The 23504-nt window shown below is 30.1% G+C and overlaps 1 protein-coding gene, 1 long non-coding RNA gene and 1 pseudogene across 2 annotated transcripts; 2 read left to right on the forward strand and 1 right to left on the reverse strand.

Moving 5' to 3' along the window:
* Positions 1-4185: 4185 nt before the first annotated feature.
* On the forward strand, positions 4186-6850 carry LOC107924767 (dehydrodolichyl diphosphate synthase CPT3-like; annotated as a pseudogene).
* A 152-nt stretch (positions 6851-7002) lies between these two features.
* On the reverse strand, positions 7003-7806 carry LOC107923362 (ethylene-responsive transcription factor ERF098). The gene has a single exon (XM_016853561.2). The coding sequence runs from the start codon at positions 7600-7602 to the stop codon at positions 7132-7134; it is 471 nt and encodes a 156-aa protein (XP_016709050.2). The 5' UTR covers positions 7603-7806; the 3' UTR covers positions 7003-7131.
* A 10657-nt stretch (positions 7807-18463) lies between these two features.
* LOC107923763 (uncharacterized) lies at positions 18464-21294 on the forward strand. The gene is made up of 3 exons (XR_001691619.2): positions 18464-18766; positions 19946-20030; positions 21030-21294. It is a non-coding gene; the product is annotated as an uncharacterized lncRNA (long non-coding RNA).
* The last annotated feature ends 2210 nt before the right edge of the window (positions 21295-23504 follow it).

The raw sequence follows: 23504 nt of genomic DNA on the forward strand, positions 1-23504 counted from the left end.
GTAGACAGAAGATTAAATTGCATTTGTGTTCATGATTAACTTTAGATTGAGGTTTTTAACAAATTAGCTAAGGATTAACCTAGTTAATACCTTTCGGCCTATAACCAGATTAATTGATGGATTCAACCTACTTATCTTTCGACCTGATAGCTTAAATCGGATTAGATTAAGTTGGTGCTAAGTAGATTATCCTTTCAGCCTCCTCTACCGAAGTTACTTCCTGGTGTCGTCAATCCTAGGGTTTAATCTCACTTAACCTATTCCAACTAAATTGTGGTAAACCCCGAACCCTCAATCAATCACTTCCACTTTCATTTGTCAACCTTCCTAAGGTTTTTAGTTCTTGGCCATACTATATGCAACTTTCCCTACTCGAATATTGCCCATTCAAATTAAATGTAAAAATAAGAGAAAGTAGAAAAGAAATCTAAATCCAAAAATATTTTTTGAAGCTTTGATTTGTGAAACCCTTGAATTGATGTTGATATTGATTCGATTGAAGTAGAAACAAGAATAAAGTAAAATTGGTGAAAGAACTAAAACTAAAATTCAATTGAAATAATTGTAATACCCCTACCCGTATTCATTGCCGAAATAGGGTACGAGGATTTACCAGAATTTACGAATTAAATTTTTTTTTTATATTCAATATAGCCCCTTTATAAATATCTAACCTTCCCTGCAATATTAAATCGAGACCAATCCACATCAACCAAATCAATTCAACATATTTTCAAGATAAATTCATGCATATTTATAAGATAACGTCATCACATATCTAAAACCAGGTTTGTTAACCATACTAATGGCTAACTTTACATTCATTTCACGTTAACATTACTTTGTTAGCTTATACATGCCATTGATTTCCAAAATAAAGTTTCTTTATATACCAAAATCCTGAGGTTGACAGTGTGATGTGTCTCCGACCAAATCCGACCTCCGAGCTCTTAACACTACAAAAAGGGAAAAAGGAAACGGGGTAAGCACTTTGTGCTTAGTAAGCTCATGTAACAAGAATTATACTTACCTAATATTTTCAATACAATATAATAAACATTCATATATCCATTCGATGCATTATTACCCTAACATGCACAAACTCAACATTCAAGTTAGTACAACAATTTCCATGTATCAATAATATATATACCATGATTGATGAGCTCGTCAATACCATGATTTCCATTTCCTTGTTATTTTTTCATATTTATCCCTTTGAATTTATCGAAATTTAGTTGGATTTTCAGAGGTACACATTTATTGTACAATTCCGGGTCCGTCAATTTATATTCATGTGCACACATATCCATTTCAGAGAGCACACTTCCACGAACCTCAACCTTGCAGCAGGATTACCAGTCCAGGCTAAATCCCCTGCAATATAAACTAATGGAGTATTGTCGGGATTACCAGTCCAGGCTAAATCCTCTGCAACGACAATTACTCTAATGAGCTTGGATCTGAATTACCAGTCCAAGCTAAATTTAGACCCTAATTCGGATTACCCGTCTGGGCTAAATCCATTTTACACATATTCTTCGGGAGGGCTATATCAGGATAGGATCACTCGTCCGGGCTAGATCCTTTTTACCATCAATTCCTTTTCAGAGATCCATCGAATTTTCCTTTCATTCAAACGGGATTTCTTCCCATTTTATCAAATATATCAATGTTTCATAAATTTCCATATAATGAACATTCAAATCATATTCATATCAATAACATACAATCTCAAGCAATTTAAGAATATAATTCAAGTTACACGAACTTACCTTGATACTTGTTTGTAAACAATAAAAATCTACTAATCCTGAACTTTTTCCTTTCCTCGATCTAGCTTTGTATTTGAATCTTCCGGATCTAAATAAATAAATTTAATTATCAATTTAATACATTTCATGTTCATATGCAACATTCTCTATAATTCAACTATTATTTATGGTTCATTCAAAGCTGTCTACTTGAGTCATAGTCACTAAATTATTTATAACTTGAGCTACGGAACTCCAAATTAAGATCTGTTAATTTTTCCTGAAACTAGACTCATATATATTTTTACCATAAAATTTTCAGAATTTTTGATTTAGCCAATAAGTACAGTTTATTCTTTAAAGTCACCCCTGTTCTGCTGTCGACAGTTCTGACCCTTCTTCACTAAAAATTAATTATCTCTTCATACAGAATTCAAATAATGTTCTCGTTTGTTTCTATAAAAAATAGACTCATTAAGTATTCTATACATATAAATTTAAGCCCATAATTGTTTTTCTTAAATTTTTTTATGATTTTTCAAAGTCAGAACAGGGGAACCCAAATTCATTCTGACCTTGTCTCACAAAATTCATTATATCTCAAAATTTACAAATCCATTGCTTACAATATTTCTTCTATGAGAAACTAGACTCAATAAGCTTTAATTCCATATTTTTTTCATCTTCTAATTCGATTTCTAAAATTTATGGTGATTTTTCAAAGTTAGTCTACTGCTGCTGTCCAAACTGTTTTTGTGCAAGCTGTTTATTACCATTTTCCCCTAAGCTTTTAATAAATGATAATTTCGTCCCTACTCAATTAGCCTCTCAATTGAGCTGATTTTTCTCAATTAACATTTTATTCTATCACCTTAAACTATTTTACAACCTTTAGGAATCATAATTTCAGCAATATACTTTAATTCCAAGCATTTTCACAATTAGGTCCTAAAAATCAATTTCTTTTGAAATCACCTAATAAAATCATCTCATAAAAAAAATTAAAGCTTTAATTTCATTCTATTTCATCATAAACTTACATAACTCAACCATGGTGACTTTCAATTTCATCCATGAAATCAAAAACTAATGAATTTAATAGTAGGACCTAGTTGTAAAAGTCTTAGAAACACAAAAATTACAAGAAAAAGGCAAGGATTAACTCACTTGGTGCAAAAATTATGAAATACCAGCTTATATAACCCTCCTATGGCATTTTTAGCTGCTGGAATTGAAGAGAAATGAAGAGAAATCTAGATATTTCCTATTTAGTCCTAGCTTTATTTAGTTAATTTTGCAATATTCCAATTTTACCCTTAATTTATCAATTTTTCTGTTGATTTCATACCCTTGCCGTCCAGCCCAAATAACTTTTGGGTCTAATTGCCTTTAAAATCCTTTCTCATTAGACTCTTAAGCTATTTAATCACTCTAGCAACTTTTACACCTATTACAATTTAGTCCTTTTCATTTAATTGACTACCCAAACATTAAAATTTCCTAACGAAATTTTAATACCACATTAATAACATTTCATAAATATTTATAAAATTATTTTTGACTCGGTTTTAAGAGATAGAGGTCTCGATACCTTGTTTTTACCCAATTTCTTCAATAATTTCTTTTTCTATCTAATCACTAAATTGGTAAAATTTTTCTATCAATATTTTCATACGATTTTCCTATCATATCAATTTTCAAGCAAAAATATTGAAATAAATTTATCTTTAAATTGGATCTATGGTTACGAAACCATTGTTCCGATAACCTTGAATTTAGGCCATTACAATAATAGTGTTTGGAATAGAAACTAAATTATTTGCAACTACATTATGATAAATATATTATCTTTTAAGTCATATTTTTTTGGAACAAATTGTTTATAATTAATAAATTAGAATTTAAAACTTATATAAGATTCAATATAAAATCTATTTTTATAAGCGATATTCACTTATAATTGTAAAGCTAGAAAAAATTGATATGAAATAATTTTATATGAAATTGGAAATGACATATGATTAAAAAAATAAATTGAATTAAACAATAGACATTTAAAATTTTGATTGAGTTAATGCCACTCTCAACCGAATCTTAATTTAATCGAAAATTTATTAAAAACTTCCTATATTAACAAACGGGGTAAAATAAAGTTTTGAAAATATTTTTATCCTTTTATGTTTTTATATAAAATCTAGAAAATATATAAACATAATTTGATTCAAACTCAAAACATTATAAATTCGCATACTTAATATTTATATCAATATTTTTACAAATTTATTAGTAGTGAATAATCTATCAATCTCTCTTTTGTTAACTTCCATATCAAGCAAGTAATGGATTGGGTCAGGCTTACTTTGCCCAACACGGGCGTTGGGAGTCTAATCGGATCCAAACCCTGTTTTTTGGTCTAAATAGATTGTTCAACCTTATCAGCGTTCCAACTAATACAACATTAAAAGTAGTTATAATCCATCCCAAATCTTGGAGCAAAGTCAAAGAACAGAGGAAGAGGCAAATTTGGGTTTCTCGAAATCGATCCAACATCCAAAAGTAACCACTCCAACTCTACTGCTTTGGTTGCCTTACAAACTAAAGGAATTTTTGGAATCTGAATCTAATGTTTTGCTTTTTTTTGTTCTTGACTTTAACCAACCCGATTATTACTTCTTTTTTTATTTGATTCGATTGTAAAAGAAAAATACCTTCTTCTTATCACTAATGCTGGATACCCAAGTTTGGGTTTTGGGTGTTTAGAATTGACTAGTACTTAAATTGAATCTATGCGGTAGTGGTTGCTTAGTTACCAATAATAAAGAAAAGTCTGGATTTTGATGTTTTAATTAGGCATTGGTTACTTGCTCTTGTTAAGTTTTTCTTTTACAAGTTTGAAACTTAATCTTTCTTGTTCAACGTAAAGAATATGCACTAGTTCCTTGCTTACCTTTTGTGTGTTTTGAGCATCTCTACAATCCGTTTTTCTCTTATGCACTATGTCCTTGGCAACCTAGTCAAAAAAATCCAAGCTTTTTGATCTACCAGTATTGGGATCAATACAACCCTGTACCTTCTCGTACTTGGTACTTAGTTTCAATGGACATTTGGGTTTTGCCTGAGGCAAAGTAACATATTAACAGTTAAGTGAGTTTACTAGGTATTGTGGTGTCTTAAAGTTAGAAACCTCTAGTCTAGATGGGCTATGCTTTGCTGTTTAAAGATACACATTTTCATCCGTTCTCTTCCAGGAGCAATATTGGCTATTATTTAATTTCTTAACACTTCTGCTTTGCTGGTTCTTTAGTCATGATGAGCTGGGAACAATCCTTTAGGACCTGAACAAATAGCCTATACATCTGATGCAAGGAGTTCAAGCATGAGCATGAAACTTACCAACTATCCTCATTTATCAAAACATTGTGACATTTTTCTTGTCTAAATCTTTAGCCATGTTTTAATGCTACTTAATAGTCACATCATATTTGATTGATAGATTGTGAAATATTTTCCCTACATATATTAACCAAATTTCAATTCTTTCTCTTCTCCATTTTGACAGTTCTTACAGATTTCGAATCCTTACAAGGTTTTGATATGGAGAGAATTAGAGAGAGAGTGATCCAGATATATGGCAACTTAGTTAGTTTATTGCGGAAATGCATATTTTGCATTCTTTCTGTTGGTCCCATACCTAATCATATTGCATTTATTATGGATGGGAATCGGAGATTCACAAAGACGTGCAAGTTGATGAAAGGAGCAGGCCATAAAGTTGGATTTTCAGCTCTCATGTCCATACTCAAGTACTGCTACGAATTTGGTGTGAGATACGTAACAGTCTATGTCTTCAGCATTGAAAATTTCAAGCGAAGTCCTGAAGAAGTTCAATCGTTGATAGATTTGATGCTAGAAAAGATTGAAGAGATACTCAAGGAATAGAGCATTGTCAACCGCTATGGTGTTAGAGTTATATTTTCAGGGAACCTGAAACTCTTGAGTGAACCAGTTAGGTTGGCAGCGGAGAGAGCTATGCTTGCCACTGATAAGAACTCTAAGGCAGTCTTGTCCATTTGTGTTGCCTACACTTCCACTAATGAGATCATGCATGCTGTTCAAGAATCTTGTGAAGAAAAATGGGATGAAATTACTATACTGAATTCAAGTGGAGCAGGTTATGGCTTAATCAGCCTTGGAGGGTATGAACAGGATGAAATGGATCACCTTATAAAACTTAATGATATCGAGAAGCATATGTATATGGCAGCTTCACCTGACCCTGATATCATAATACGTACTTCTAGTGAGACACGTTTGAGCAATTTTCTTTTATGGCAGAGTGCAAACTGCTATTTATACTCGCCTTCTGTTCTTTGGCCGGAGATTGGTTTTCGTCAATTTCTGTGGGCCATATTGAATTTTCAGCGAATTCATTTTTACTTGGACAAGCAAAGGCAGCAGTCATAAAAGCTTCCCCGATATTGATATGCTTTGTTTGTGGGACGTTCTCTATCATCTTTAGTAATGGTAACAGATACCAATATAAGTTTGGACTTGTTTTTGGTGTCCTCGCTGCTGTTACATATCTGAGTATAGTACGATAAATGAATCGAAGTTTAGATTTGGAGGAATACATTACATGGTAGGGTGTATATTAGCAAGCAAAGTGCTTCTGGGTTATATTATATACTCACAGTTATAGTCAATGTGGTCAGAAGATGGTGATAGTGGGATAGATGATAGAGAGAACAACTTTATGACAGTTGGGGGTTTGTTTGGCTTTTTGTAACTTGTGATTGTGTGACGTAGAACAGCCTTCCAAGTATTGGAAGAAATGGTAATTTCATTCTAAACCCTAAATTTGGGAAGTTGGATTTGATTTGTTAGTGGACCTCCAGGGTTTGAAACAGCCTTCCAAGTATTGGAAGAAATGGAATGTTCATTCTAAACCCAAATCATATGTTGTTAATTTCATACATGTTTTATGATGTTTGGAGGTTGTGATGTTAGACTATTGAATAGCCTTTGACACTGAGAACTGTTGAGTATTGTTATTTCTGGAGAACTTGTTCTGCAAAAATAAATATTTTTATTTGTTATTTCATGGCTCCATATTGAGACTACGAATTGACATTTACTTCATTTGGCTGACGTTTAGTCTAATCTTCCACATTACTGTTTTGATCCTAAGCATGTGCTTTTTTGTTTTTACTTTGACAGCCGCCATGGGCTGTTGCTCTCTCCTTCCTTTGAGAATAATATAAAATTCATTAATAAATTCCAAATACAATAGCAATTTCTAACAAAGATTTAAAAAGAATGCAAAATCAAATGAAATATAGGTAAATGAATAATAAAACTTGTTAAAACAACTTTTTCACTATGACCGTTGCTTATCTTGCGTTTCAAGAAGATCCTCCAGCAACTTGTTATCAAGGCACTCAAATTCTATAACTTCAGTTCTTCGTGCTGTAGCAGACGATGAAGCTGAAGAAGAGGATGGAGGAAACTTTGAGTTCTGATATTGGTGCTCGTTTGGGAAATTGAGAATAGCCGAGTGACCCCGGAAAGCGAAAGCAGCCCTGTCATAGGCCCTCGCAGCCTCTTCAGCCGTCTCGAATGTTCCCAGCCACAACCGTGCTCCATTCCTCGTCGGGTCACGAATCTCCGCCGCAAACTTTCCCCATGGCCTCCTCCGAATTCCCCTGTACCGAACCTCTGCATTAATGTCCCCCGACTTCTTCCCTCCTTGAGGTGCTTCCATTGGTTGATTTTTTCCAAATTGAAGTAGTTTCACAAAAATGAAGACTCGTAACTTGAGTTGGGAAAAAAGAAGGAATAGCAATAGCATTTATAAATTATTAGGAAGAAAAGCATGGTCATAGCTGACGGTTGGAAATGGTTATTGCTAGGAAACTTCGTTGGAGTGGATATATGAAAAAGCTAGTAGACGGTAGTAATGGTTTTCCTTTTGTTGCAGAAAGTTTAGTGAGAGGAGGGAGCTTCATGAATCATGATGCTAGTGCTGACGAGTCTGAGATGGCGGCTCTACGTTCAGTGGATTCATTTGGCCGTTGGTTTGCAATTAATATATAGCTGCCTTTCGTTAATGCTCTTCTACTGTTCTATTGTTACAAATTAGAAAACCATAGTAGCATAGCAATTTTCTTTGTTGGGTAGAAAAAAAGGTAATAATTTCGGAAAACAATGCTTTTTTATTTTTTTAATAATCTCATTATATTTGCTGTTTTTTGAGAGCATACTTAAAACTATTCATATCTCCTCCCCAACTTATAAATAGACGGATAATGCGTTTCAGCGCACTCGAACCTACATCTTCCTGCATTGACAACAATGCTCATACTAATCGAGTTAAAACACAACCGACTTGTGTACTTTTAAAATTAGTATTCCATGAATAATGAAACATATTATTTGAAGCCAACCATAATAACAACATACATGCAATAGGTATGAAATTAAAACAAAACATATCAGTTTAAATTGTGAGTGAAAATAATTTTAAAAAAGTAAATACATGTGATTATGAATATTAGATCTACTCCAATTACTTTCTAGCTCATTTTACTATCATCATATTCAAATGTTTTAGCTTAGTTGGCATCGATCTTGTTGTCAATGCAGAAATACATAAATTTGAGCATGCTAAATATATTTATTTTTCTATTTAAAAAAAAAGTGTTGGGAGGAATTATGACTGGTATTGTATAAAAAAAACATGTTATCAAAATGTCAAAATGTTATTAATTGCTTTGATTGGAGTGGTAAAGTTGAGGTTTTATGTATGTTGATTTTATGAGTTTAAATCTCATCATTTGCATTTTTTTTATTGTTTTTATTTAAAGGGTGAGTATTTGATATATTAGTAGTGTATTTTTAAAAAAAAAATTCACAAATAGTTTTGAAAAATTGACATGTGACTTTTTAAAAGATATATATACATTTTTAATATTTTATTATACTTCTATAAGACATTTGTCAACCCTCTAGCCCTACTAGTAGAGTCTAAAATTTTAACTAACAGGGTACTAAATATTTTCCCTTATTTAAAATATAAATGGTAGTTTAATAATTTACCTAATTGAGTTGGTGTTCGATTCGTTACATCAACTCAATCACACACTTAAATAATATATTGAAATGTATAACGTTTTGATTAAAATGATAAAAGAAAAGGTGGAATGAATTTAAATTTTAATATATATATTTAATTAATTTTATTAAAAGTGTAAAAAATAAAAGATGTTTGTAATAATATAATATATTCATATTTTTAATTGAGTAGGCCTGAAGGAAGTGATGTATTTTAATAAAAGTTTGAATAATAGTATAGATATACAAGAGAGGTATCATTTGCAGTGTTAAAGAAGGTAAATTATGCATGCAGCTCGGAGGCATCATCTGACACCTATTGTCATTGCCAAAGCCTCATGGGTCGATCACCTCAAGCCCAACAAAATTAGTGTTTCCATGATGGATTTTTCAAAAAAAAAAATTTATTTATAGAGTTCAATAATTGGACCATCAATTTGGATGAATTTGTCAGTCTGCTTAGAGGTCCAAATTCATGCAACTATATCCAAAAAGCACAATCAAACTCAACAAAATCTCTTTGATTTATTTCAACTCCAAACTTTATAAAAAATAATTTCAACCTTTTATTTAATTTATTTTTGTTATTTTTAATCCTTCAACTTACAATTTTTTTATCAAATCATCCTAAAATAAATCTTAACTTTATAGATGTGGACTACTATATGGATACCATATTAATAATTAATTAATTTTTACAATATTTTGTAAATACTTTTTTTATTTTTTTTGAATTAAAAAATAATTAATTACCAATATAGCATACACGTGGATTGCCATGATGTTACAACTAAGTTAATGTCTAATAATTTTTCTTCTATTTTGGTTTAATTAGATAAAAAGTGTAAGTTCAAAGATTAAAAGAGATGAAAAAATTTAAACAGAAGAGTAAAATAATATTTTTATGAAAAAAAGTTAATATTTTGGTAAAATTATGAAAATGGTTTGAATTTAGTTTCAGCTGCTACAACTTAAAAGGTATTGAAGAGGGTTGTTTGTCAGCATGAAATAGAAAAGCAAGGAATTGGTTTAGTTTGGAGATTTTATTCAAAGAGAATGCTGAAATTCAAAGCCGTAACATGGGTGAATCATTCAAAACTCTAATTAATTTAGTCAAACGATTCCTTGTATGCTGTACTCCTAATAATATATGCTGGACGACATTTTTAATTTGGTCTTCTTGTTTTATAATAATGGTGCACGCTTCCTCAAAATTAATTTAAAAGGAAACTGCATTCATTCTAAATCTATGGAGAAGACTCTTTCTGGAACTGGTTCCACCATCTTCTTTTCATATTGAAATATTAATAAATCAATTCAAGTACTTGATGATAAAAAAAAGAAAAAAGAAATACAAAATTGATTTCAAACAGGGACAGGGTTTCCTTTTTCTTAATCCGCCATTGTACGAGGTTTGTCTCTCCAACAACTTCGTAGAAGCTGCAACTGATCATGACTTCGTTGCAGTGCCTTAACCTAAGTAGAAGACAAAATTGTAGACGTCTTGGTAATGCTCACTTTTTGTAATCTAATCCTCTGTCTCTATTACATAGTCGCTGGAAAAGCAGTTGTGCAATGCATTTAAACCAAATGTTGTTCACAGGTGACGTAGCCCTGGGATCGATCTAGATTCTGTTGTCCCCACCACAAGCCACAAAGTTATCGTTTGAAATTCAACGCTAACCATACATTAATCCTTATAATTATACATTAATCATCACTTTCTTCTTTTTCAAATAACAATTTGGTTTGGACCTTTGACAAGCAAGTTCAAGACTTCCAAACACCAGATGATTTTCGCTGTGAACGGGATCCTTCACTATTGTTTTAATTAAAAAAAATGCAACCCACTCCACTATTGTTTTAATAAAGTAAAAAAAAAATACACAATCATCCTTATTTAATCAAACACATCAATGGACAAAGTTAAATAAAATTCACAGTGGATAAATTTCGAATCTTAAAAGTTAACTACCATGGATTGTTCAATTAATTATTTTTTCTCATGTACAGTAGTCATTGTAAATATGTAATATAATTAGTAGTGGGCTCAACAGATGAAAAAAGAAAAAAGGGGGACCACCATGTAAACGTCTATATATATATATTACCCTTCCATTTTTGGAGTGTAGTTATATAAATACTACTAATGGGTTTCAAAAGTAGAAGAAGACAGTAACTAGGGGGATTTTGATTTTAAAAACTAAGATGATTCATGGAATTTGGTATAAACGCCTAATTAGTGTTACTTCAATAAGTGGGAAATAATCCATTTTAATATATGAATGTGATGAAGCCTAACTGTTCATTTTCCACTTTTGTTAATGCAATTATCTATTCATCTCGATTCTCAATTGTCTCACTTTTTGTAAAACGGCAAAATTGCAAAGGGTTATTATATTGGCAACATGCATGACCAACAACACAGTCTTTTATGTTTTGCTTTCTACTTGTCTACAAAGTGGATAAAAAGTAAAGGACGAGGATGATGAATGGATTCATGCACTTGCTTAGCTATATCACGTGGGAAGCAATGAATTGACCGTACACTTGTTTTGAATATGCCAGCCACTATTTATAAAAGTTAATCCAAGACAACAAACTAGAAATCTGTTTCTGGTTTAGGGTTCCAATTTCGTTGATGTGTTACTGATTTCACTAATTAAATTCCCACCTTAAGCGGTTGAGTTACTGGAGCAGGGAACATTGAATGTGGCCCTGAATACAATTTAGGATTATCATAAACATTAATTATAAAATAATATAACTGTCAGAATTTATAGCATTTAATTAAACGTCTGCAAAATCTTAATGTTTGAATGCGATTAATTAGCCAAGCATAAACTCCCACCATTTAACACGTTCATGCATCTTTGCACAAATGAGTTGAAAAATAGCATTTTGGCATGGGCGGCCGACCGGTCCCATGCCCATTTTACTAATTACTTTCCTATTATTAAATCAGCAACAAGTTATCATCAGATTTCTTATAGGCCCATATGAAACCGAAAGTGCATTTATGCTATCTTTCCACTACTATATATATTACCTTTAGTTTTCTCCCCAATATTTATCTCTACTCCTATCTATCTAGTGGGTCCATTTAAAAACCTATATTTTATCAATATTATATATTTATAATCACATAAAAATAACTTGTATTATTTGAGGTTATTTTTTATTTTAACATTCAACCAAAGTTTTATTTTAATGTGTTGTATATATTTTTTTTAATACGCACAATTTATTATCTCAATCAGTTGTATATTTACGATTACTTAAGCTAATGATTGAGTTGGTGTCACGAGTTAACCAAATACCAACTCGATTAGATAAATTACAGAAGTATCTTTTTGTAATTAAAATAAGTTTCTTTTTATTTTAACAAAAACTAATAAGAATATGCATATGGTGAGATTTGAACCTATATCAATTGCATTGATAAAGCCTTTAATTTACTACTCAACTAAAGCTATATTTTGATCTTTTTTATGTTTCAATTTTATTATTGTAACACTCCTAACCCTTATCCATCACCGGAACAGAGTTACAGAGCATTACTAACATTACAAACTAATTACAAATATTTCATTATTTTTATTATACAAATCAAGAATCAATTATATAACACTCATATTGTCCCTTAGATGGGCCCTCGAGGCTCAAAATACACTTTACAAATAAATCGGGACTAAATCAGACACTCAGGAAAATTTTCCCAAAATCTTAAAATTTTTCTTAGGAACAGGGGACACACGCCCGTGTGGTCAGGCCATGTGACTCACACGGCCAGGTGACACACCCGTGTGGGCATTCAGAATGAGACACACGGTCGTGTCCCAGTCCATGTTCAAATTAGGGAAGCTACTGACTTGGGTCACACAGCCAACCACACACCCGTGTGCTAGGCCGTGTGTGAAGTGCAGGGGTTACACGGCCAAGCCATACACCCTTGTACTAGGCAGCGTGTGAAGACCTGGGCATTCTGTTTTGAAATTTTAAGGTGCAGGGGACACAAGGCCAGACTACACGCCCATGTGCCAGGCCGTGTGTCACACACGGCTAAGATACACACCCGTGTCTTTGTCCGTGTGAACGAAAATAGGCCATTTTAAGGCCACTTTTCTCACCCTTTTTGATATCAACCTACATACAACATTTCAATACATCAAATAGCCTCAATCAAGCAATCAACACAAGCCAAAAATCATGTTTTAAACATAATATATCATCACAAAACTCAATTGATTAAACTTACCAAAATAACTCCATTCATTGATTCACCAAAATCTACTACTAAATATATGCAAATTAACATATATATATATATGTTATTCAAAACCATACTTCAAAATTTAGCTCTTTTTCAATTTAATCCTATACATGCCATATAAACCATAAAGTGTATAATAAAATCTACCGGAGCAACTGGATAGTGTGACCTGACGTGTTGATTCGATTCTCCGAACTTCTTAATAATCTACAAAGAACATTAAACAACACAGTAAGCTTAACGACGCTTAGTAAGTTCGTTGGCTTTAAACATAAATCTTACCGAACATACTAAAACAACTCATTTAAGTAAATCATTCATTACACATTTCCTGCCAACCACAATTTCAGTTGATGAATTCACTTATTTCATCTCAAAATCAACATTATCATTGAATCTTCAACCATTAGTATCAAATATCACTTACCGAGTTATCAACCTTTGTTAGACTGATGAACGTCTTATGAATATCAATACATCGTAAACGGAAGGCTGAGGGCTGAACAGAAGCACAGAAGTGCTAACAGAAACTCGTAAGGGTTGAACAGAAGCTCATAAGAGATGAACGAAAAACCAGTAGGGTTAAACTGAAACTCGTAAGAGTTGAACTGAAACCCATTAGGGTTAATTGAAACTCATATAAATTAACTGAAGCTCATGTGAGCTAAACGAAAAGCAAACACAGAAGTCCTCAACAAATGCTGAACCTCGGTTTACTTGGATAATTTGCCGTCAATTCCTCTTTTGCACTGAACGATTGTACTCAATCCGATGTTCTATCCTTTTCGAACGTTTCAATTCAATTTTCATAATTTCAATTATATTTTATTTTCAATAATAGATATGAATAAATATATATAATACGATTCATCAATTTAACAAATAACATTAAAAATTTAACCATACAAACTTACCTGAGCTGAATTGTGGAATTGGTGGTAGTTTGAAAACTATTCGGCTAATTTTCCTTTTTCTCGTTTATCTTTGGACTCTTGATCTAAAATGTAAAATTATTCATTCATCAGCATCTAGTTCAATTCTAATTCACTTCACAACTTATGCCCTTCAACTTTCAAAATTACACATTTACCCCAACTTTTACAGTCTTTACAATTTAGTCCTTTATCAATTTTCTCACCAATTGAGCTAATTTTTCTCAATTAACAATTTCTATAATTATTTTAGGCTACTATACAGCCTTTGATATTCAAAATTTTAGTCCCAAACCCTAATTCTTAACCTTTTCACAACTTAGTTCTAAAAATTAATTTCTATTAAAATCACTTAATAAAGTCATCACATAAAAAAATTAAAGCTTCAATTCCATGTTAATTCATCATAAAATTCCAGAACTCATCAATAGTAACTTTCAAAATTACCCATAGAATCAAAAAAAACTAATGAAATAGTTAGTTGGACCTAGTTGTAAAAATCTTAAAAATACAAAAAAATTCAAGAAAAGAGCAAGAAATAAACTTACATGAAGTAAAATAAATAAAACCAGCTTAAAACCTTCTCCTATGGAGTTTTTGGCTAAAAAATTGAAGAAGAATGGCCTAGAAAACTTTAGAATTCAATTTATTTAAGTAAATTTTGTAAAATTTACAATTTTACCCTTATTTCACTTAATTCATTATTTCTCTGCTTATGCCGTTTCACTCTTTTAATTTAGGTCTAATTCTCCATAAGTCCTCCTTTGTTTACCACTTAAGCTATTTTATCTGTCGAAACTATTTTTTTTTTTTGAAAACGGGTCGACTTTATATTTTGAAAAGAAAACGAACACCGGAGTCGCCACCAATCTTTTTTGTTTAGGTTTGATCGGATCACCAAGAAGTTTGGTCATTTTAATAAAACATTTTGGTTTACTAAAACAACGGTTTTGGTCTACGAAATTTGAGAAAACGGGTTCGAGAGTAGGTTACGTACGAGGAAGGATTAGCGCCCTCGTAACGCCCAAAATTGGTACCTAATTGAATAATTAATGTCTTAATGTCAAAAATTGAATAAATTTTGAAATATGATCCCTTTTTATGAATGTTTAGATAACTTGAAGTGGATATTAAGATTCTCTTGTTTCGAAGAAATAAAATATCACATCCAGCACGTACGACACAATATTTCAAACCTTCGATATCAAAATCATCTCATAATTTCTAAATTTATGTATTGAAATTTTAAGAAGGACATTCGGTCGTTCGGTCAAACGATAAATCGAAACCCAGCACGTAGGGCACAATTTCTCGAAAATTCTAAACAATGGAATATTGCCTTTTTTTTTAAAAAAAAAGTCTTGAGTAAAAATGCAATAATATGAAACGATCAAGATTTTCTTGTTTCGAAGAAACAAAATATCACATCCAACACGTAGGACACGATATTTCAAACCTTCGATATCAAAATCATCTCATAATTTCCAAATTTATGTATTGAAATTTTAAGAAGGATATTCGGTCGTTCGGTCAAACAATAAATCGAAACCCAAGACGTAGGGCACGACTTTCTCGAAATTTTCAAACAACGGAATTTTGCCTTTATGTTAAAAAAATCCTTTTTTATGTATCGGATAAAGGCTATGGTACGATTTTATTGTGTTATGCGAAATGAAATTATAAAAGCATGCATACCGAAAAATGTAGTAAATGTAATGACATAAATGACGATAATGAGTACAAAATAATCGATAAAATAAATAAAGAATCAATGAAAACAATAAGTAACAAAAATTACTTAATAACACAAAAGGAAACTCGAATGATAATGATAAGAACTAATTAAAAAAAGGGTGAAAAAATATTGGGCAAAACAAATAAAAAAGGATGGTGAGAATAATAATGATAATAACCATATAATAAGAATGACAATAATAATATTATAAGTGAAAACCTAAATGAGTTGATTTATAAAAATATGCAAAGAATGGGTAACAAATAAATAAATGACTACATAGTAATAATAATAATAATAATAATAATAATAATAATGATGATGATAATAATAAATATTTTAAAGTTTGAAATTATTTAAAAAGGTATAAATAAAATGAACGATAAAATGATAGTTATAAGAGTAACAATGTAAAAAATACATATGTATATATATTAATTTAAAATACAAAGATGCATATAAAAATTTCAAGATAAATGTTACGTATGATAGTTTAAAATAAATGATACATATAAAATATTTAAAATTGATAACAATTTAAAGATACGTGATATGTTCAAAAGTAATGACAATAATAATAGTAAAAATAATGAAATAAATAATATAACGTTTGAAGGTATAAAAGATATACACAAATATACGATAAAAAAAGATAATAATGAGGATAGAAATAAAAATAAATCCAATCTATAAAAATAATAATGAATAAATGAATAAACAAACAAATAGATATTAGATATTAACTAAATTAGTTTAATAGTATAATCATAATAACATTAATAAAATAAATAATCCCACACCAATAAAAATGAAAATATAAATAGAATGAGTAATTTATGAAATAAAATGATAAAAAAAATGAATGAATGATGAATGAATAAATAATAAAACAATAATAGATAATAAAATAATAATAACAAAGGTAAATGAAGATCGAAAAGAAGTAAAGGAATTATGACCAAAATAGGTTTTTAGCGGCGTTTTTCAGACGCCGCTATAGGTTCACCTTTAGCGGTGCTTCAAGAAAAAACGCCGCAAAATTTACGCTAAACGCCTAAGAGCTTCAGTGGCATTAGCGGCGTTTGTACAAAAATACCGCTATAGATCAGTATTAGTGGCGTTTTCTGAAAAGCGCCACTAAAGGTGTGCATATAAACGCCGCAAAAAAATTTGCAAAACGCCATCGTGTTATATTGAGCTTTTTAGTGGCGCTTTTATAAGAAACGTCGCTATATGCGCACCTTTAGCGGCAATTTTTAGAAACCGCCGCTAATACTGATATTTAGCGGCATTTTTTTTACAAACGCCGCATAAAATTTTGTGAAACGATGTCGTCTTGTGTAGAGCTTTTAGTGGCGCTTTTAGAGAAAACGCCGCAAAAAATCTTTTCATCTTTTTTTTTGTACTTTAAGTGGTTTATTTATATTAAAATACAATTTATTTTTAATTGAATATTTAAATTCTTCAGAAAAAAATAATGACACGTAGGAAAATTTTGAAAGTAAAAAATAGAAAAATATTTGTTAAAAATGATAAAATACTATTACTTATAATAATTTTAAAGATTTTTGGTATATGACTGATTGTTTTTTAATTTATATGTTAAATATTTTCTTATATAATTGTAAAAGAGATTGTATTAATTTCAAAATATTAAATTAATTATCAGTATAGTTTAGGGTACTTTACGGTTTAGGGTATATGGTTAAGGGACATTTAAGGTTTATGAGTTATTATTTTAAGGTTTAAGGATTATGGGGTTTAAAGATTATGGTTTAAGGGTCAGGGGTTAGGGGTTTAGAATTTATGTTTTATGATTTGGGGTTTAGGGATTAGGGATTATGGATTATGGGTTTAGGGTTTTGATTAATTAGTATTTTTTAATTTATATATTAAATAATTTCTTATATGATTGTAAAAGAGATAGTGTTAATTTTAAAATATTAAATTAATTATCTTTATAGTTTAGGGTTTACGATTTATAGATTAGGGTATATGGTTAATGGTTTTAGGGCTTATGAGTTACTACTTTAAGGGTTTGTGAATTATGATTTAAGGGTCGGGGTTTAAGGTTTAGGGGTTAAAGGTTACGGGTTACGGGTTATAGGTTTAGGGTTTATGGTTTATGTGTAAGGTTTATGGTTTTATGGTTTAGGGTTTAGGGTTAGGGGTTTAGGTTTTAGGGTTTATGAAATATGGTTTAAGGGTTGGGGTTTAAGGTTTAGGGGTTAATGATTACGGGTTATGGGGTTGGGGTTTATGGTTTATGTGTATGGTTATGGATTTTAGGGCTTAGGAATTAGAGTATTAGGGTTTAGATAAATTAGTATTTTTTAATTTATATATTAAATAATTTTTTATATAATTGTAAAAGAGATAATTTTAATTTTAATATCTTAAAATATTAGAGTATTCGAAAAAAATGAAATTATTTAGATTAAATTTTTAGATTAAATTATTTAAGAGATAATAGATAAACTTTATATATTTAAATATTAGATTTTAAAAAAAACATTGATAACAAATAAAAATTAATTACAAAAAAATGAATATAAAATGGAGGTTAGTGGCGTTTTTGAAAAAAATGCCACAAAAAGCATTTATCTTTAATTAAAACGCTGTCATTTTAATTTGAGCTGGAAGGAGATTAGTGGCGCTACCTTACAAACGCCGCAATAGATGGGATTTAGCGGCGCTTTTCCAAAGCTCCACAAACGTTTAAAATTTTGTTACTGATACGGCGTTGTTTTATTTTCTAACATTTTATCCTCCCCATACCCGACACTTAGCCATTTCCACCCTTTAACAGATTTCCCCCAGTCCACTACATTTCCCCTAATCCCCAAATTTTCCCCAAAATCCCTAAGCATTCGAAGCTCCTTAGGCTACCCGACCACCTACTCGTCGCTGTCCGGCGTCCTTACTGCTGCGTCGTCGTCGCTCTCCACTGCCGCAACCATAGGTAAATGAAGTTTCAGTGGATCCATCTAGGGTAAACAAATTCAACATTTTCTGCTGCTACTTTTTGCAAATGTTATATATACATAATTTTTTTTCTATTCTTGTTGCCATGAAACCTAAAACAATTTGGAAAGATTCTATGTTTTGCTTATTGTTGAGTAATTTTTACCATGTCAAAATCTCAGTATGTTATTTTCAAAGTTTGTTGATTTGCACATACGGGCTTTGGTGCTGTTTATCATGTCATAAAAAGAGGGTTAAGCTCACAATTCTTTTAATCTGTTTCCGCCTAATTGCCTAATAGGGTTCTAACGTGATTGTGAACATTGTTTATTTTTTTTTAATCTAATCAAAGTTTGGATTCATCTCCAATGCTTGAGACTTGGGTGGTAGGGCTGTTTGTTATAACCAGTGTTGGTTCCAAATTTTCTTTTTTGATAGGATAAAAATTAAAAAGCAATAGTGAAAACTTTTATGTTGGGGGGGGGATAGAAAACTATCAAGAGGGGCCAAAATACATTTTTAGTTAGAAAGTTGTTAATATGAAGAGTAATTAGTCTTAGGGTTTCACTTGTTAAGGAAATGAAAAAATTGTTCCAAAATTAGAAAATGGTTATAAAAGTTAATAATTGGAGTAATTAATTTTTCTTCTTTCTCATTTTTTTCATCCTTGATAAAAAGCCATCGGGTATTGGCTATTGCCTATTGAGGGGGTAGTTTCGAATCTCAACTCATAATGACCGCTTTTCTAAGCCATCCTACTTTCATCCAATGCTTCCACCTTTAATGTTCAGGTGGCATTTGGTTCGCCATAGTACCCAATATTTCTCGCCAAACTTGGCTCCAGCAAATAATAAATCGGACAAGGTAATCATACCCTAGTTGCCAAGTTGTATTAGTGATACGAGAGGGTATAAGCCAAAGTCGTTATTATTAAGTTGGTGAGTTTTTATCAATATTTATTAAAAATTTTATCTATTTGCTCCCATCACAAACATTCATGTTTTTTTTTTATATTAAAATGTAAATTTCAAATTGTTTTGGATTAACAGAGTTGATTGTTTATTTTTTACGATTAAAAAATAAATTATTAATATTGTTGTTATTATTACTACTATTATTGTTATCTAAAACTACTAAGAGATCATAAAAAATAACTAATTCACAAATAATTTGACAGATGGAGAGAGTTGCATAATCAGAAGCCCAGCAGTCCAAAGTCAGAGAAAAAGAAACGCAAAGCAGAGCGTCGAAAGAGAGACAGGGTTCGTAACTGCGTTTTCCTCTAAATATGTTTTCTTTTTACCCATCCAAAATCAAATAACCTTGATCTTCATCATTAATAATTCAACATAATATTCCCTAATATTATGTTGTAACCCTTTCATTCATTTTTTCCCCAAATCTGTATCTGTTTCCTTTTTCTTTTTCTTTCCCTCCCTTGTTTAAAATCAAAATCTTGTTTTATTGATTTTGGTTTTTGAACAAAAATAAAAACAAGGGAATTTTAGTTCTTCTTCTTCTTCTATTTTAAAATTATATATTTATCATCATGAAGGGAGATCATTTTGTACTGTGTAAAATTGTTTATTTTACATTTTTTTTTCAATTTCGTTTACGATTGTTTTTTTTTTTTGATACATAGATTGGTTATTTAACAAAGTGGTGGTTATATATATAATTGCACTTATTGTAAAATGTAAAGTTTTAAATGGAATCGAATTTTTTTATTATATTTATTGAATTTTTTATATATATATTTAATGATTGAATATTTTGACAAAACCAAGACATTTATTGTCATTTTATTGGGCAAAATTAAAGTAAAAAACACATCACTATATTTAATTGCGCTTGGTTTTGTTATTTCTTTTCTTGTCGTTTGTTTTTATTTTAAGAAACAATTCGTGATTTTTCTTTTAAATGGAAAAAAAAAAAGAACCCTGCTAAAGTACACCACTACAATGCTAATAAAAATTGCCATTGGTTTGTTCAATTTTGCGTTTCTATTGGTTTTCCTTTGTGCTGTTTATAGAGAAGATTGTTGGTTTCGATGCTATTTATGTTGTGATTTCTAGTTTCTACAGTAATTACTTTGTCACTTATAGATTTCAACTTATCAATTTTGTGGATTTTCTACAAATACCATGTATGGTAGACAAGTATTTTTTATTATTTTCCTTCTTTATGATGTTTCTCTTCATAGAATGTAATCTTCTTTGTTCTCTGTCTTTCGGATTGAACCTGTTTCCTTGATGTTGTAGGTGATTCAAGGGTAGGCATAAAAAACCCATTGGATTGGCTCTTTTCTAGAAGTTTGGCATCAAATTATCAGGACCTTCATTTGCTGCTCTTTTTCATACACTAAAGCAATATACAAAAAGCCTAGATTGTCAAAAGGTTAGTTATGATATTGAACTTATTTTTTATTATTTAAAAAATTAATAACACAAGTAACTGTGATTAGTATAGATTGTCTTTGTCTTAGGTTAAATTATGATTATAGTCTTTTTACTATGTTTAGGTTTAAGATTCGGTTGTATGTTTCAATTTGATATAATCTAATTTGTTTACTTTTAAAATAATTTTTTGGTTAGAAATTTTATTTTAAGAAGACTCATATCAGTAATTTAATTAGAAAAAGTATTAATGTTAAATTAAAATATAAAATTTATAATCAAGGAAAATAAATGGACACGTCTCATCTATTGACTTTATCAAGATTTGATTTGGTAAGAAGAAAATTCAAATTGGATTAGATGATTGCTGAGTAAAGTGTATGGTCAATCCATGTCTTTGAGGAAAGATTTAACTTTATCTCTTGAATTGAGTTTTTTTTAATTATTATTAAAAAGATTTAATGTTTGATGTAAAAATTGAGCTTATGTTGTAATTAGAAATGAGTCTAATCCAACAGTTCGACTTTTATTTCCATTTTTTATATAAAAATTGAATTTTTTTGTACAATTTAAACAATATAAAAGACAATTCATGATTGAACCAAAAAAAATGACTAAAAGTATCGTTGAGTTTTTATATTTGTTTAAGGGTGAAAAAACCCTTAATTTTTTTCAAAAAAATTTAACTAAGCTCCTTGTTTTTTTTTAAAAGTATATATATATATATTTAAATTTTTTTAATAAGTAGCTACCAATCTCATTCCAACATTTGTTTTTTTTGGAAATTTTATATTAAATAAAAATACAAATTCTAAAAACAAGCATAAGAAGATTATATAGAAACTCCTTTAAAAAAATTATATCTTAAATATCCAAATCTCATTCGAAAAGGAACTCCTTAACTCTGATTAATTTGTTCCTAAATATTACAAAAATTTCTATTATATTAACTTTTATAAAATTGAATAAAATCTATATATATTATATTACAAAGTCTTAAAGTAATGTGGACAGCCTCCTTTTCTGTGCCACATGGTCTATCTAATTTATCCATTCATTTTTTAACATAAAATTAATTTAAAACAATGATAAAGCAAACACTGATGTTTACTAATTTCAAATTTTAATAATGAAATGTAATTAAACTTGTATTTTCGAAATTGCTACAACAACAATAATACCAATTAAATAAAAGTTGAATTCGATTTATTTAGAAAATTGAAAATTTAATATTAAAAATAAATTAATATTGTGATATCAATGCCTAAAATAATCAATTCATGTGATTTTGATATTAATAAAAATGGACTATCTCACCACACGGATCCAACAACAAGGCTCCAAGTTGGAGAACAAAATTTATTCATGTGATTTTTTTTAAAATTTATTTAAAATTTATTTAATTAAAATAATTTTTTAAAGGGAAATAATATTTATCTTAATGTTAAAAATATATCATATAATAACTTACATAAATATATATCATATAATAACTTACATAACTTATATACCTTACAAAATACATAAATATATATCTTAAATATATATCATATAATATAATAACTTACATAAATATATATCATATGATAACTTACGTAACTTATATACCTTACAAAATACATAAATATATATCTTAAATATATATCATATCATAACTTACATACCTTACATAAATATATATCATAACATAACTTACATAACTTACAAAGCTTCCTTAACTTACGTAATACATAAATATACACTTCAAAATCCCCCTACCTGAATTAGTTTACACCTATTAGATAATTTATACTTGATATATATTATCTATTTTAGTAAACGCAATTTATTGTCAACTTTAGATTTCAAGAACTACGAAATAGATAGGAGTTGGATGAAATTGTCAAGGGTAAGCAATGCCTATCGAAATGGAGTGCAAACTTTTCTAAATTTTGCATTTCAAAATGCAAGCCAAGAGAATATGATTCTTTGCCCGTGTAAGAAGTGTGGCAACATCAATTGGCATTTTCATGAAGTTGTCTACGAGCATCTAATTGTTGATGGCTTTATTCAAGGGTATAAAAAACGGATTTTCCATGGAGAGTGTACATCTAGTGGAACTTCTTCAACGATTAATCCGACTTATCCTGATACTTATTACCACCAGTATGTTAGACGATGACATGGAAGGTATGTTGCGGGATGCATTTAATATGTACAGTCATGGTGAGCAATCGTTTCCACCTAACTTTATTGCATCCGACGATTGTAATATTGGTGAAAATGTTTTTTGCGAAACGGGAACAAGTGCACCTGATGAGGAGCCAAATGAAGAAGCGGCGAAGTTCTACAATTTACTTA

The sequence above is a fragment of the Gossypium hirsutum genome, chromosome A11, assembly GCF_007990345.1.
Source record: "Gossypium hirsutum isolate 1008001.06 chromosome A11, Gossypium_hirsutum_v2.1, whole genome shotgun sequence".
In the NCBI taxonomy this organism is placed as follows: Eukaryota; Viridiplantae; Streptophyta; class Magnoliopsida; order Malvales; family Malvaceae; genus Gossypium; species Gossypium hirsutum.

Bases quoted from the DNA above. Each gene is read 5' to 3' on its own strand.
- LOC107923362 (XM_016853561.2), bottom strand. From the start codon at position 7,602: ATGCTATTGCTATTCCTTCTTTTTTCCCAACTCAAGTTACGAGTCTTC.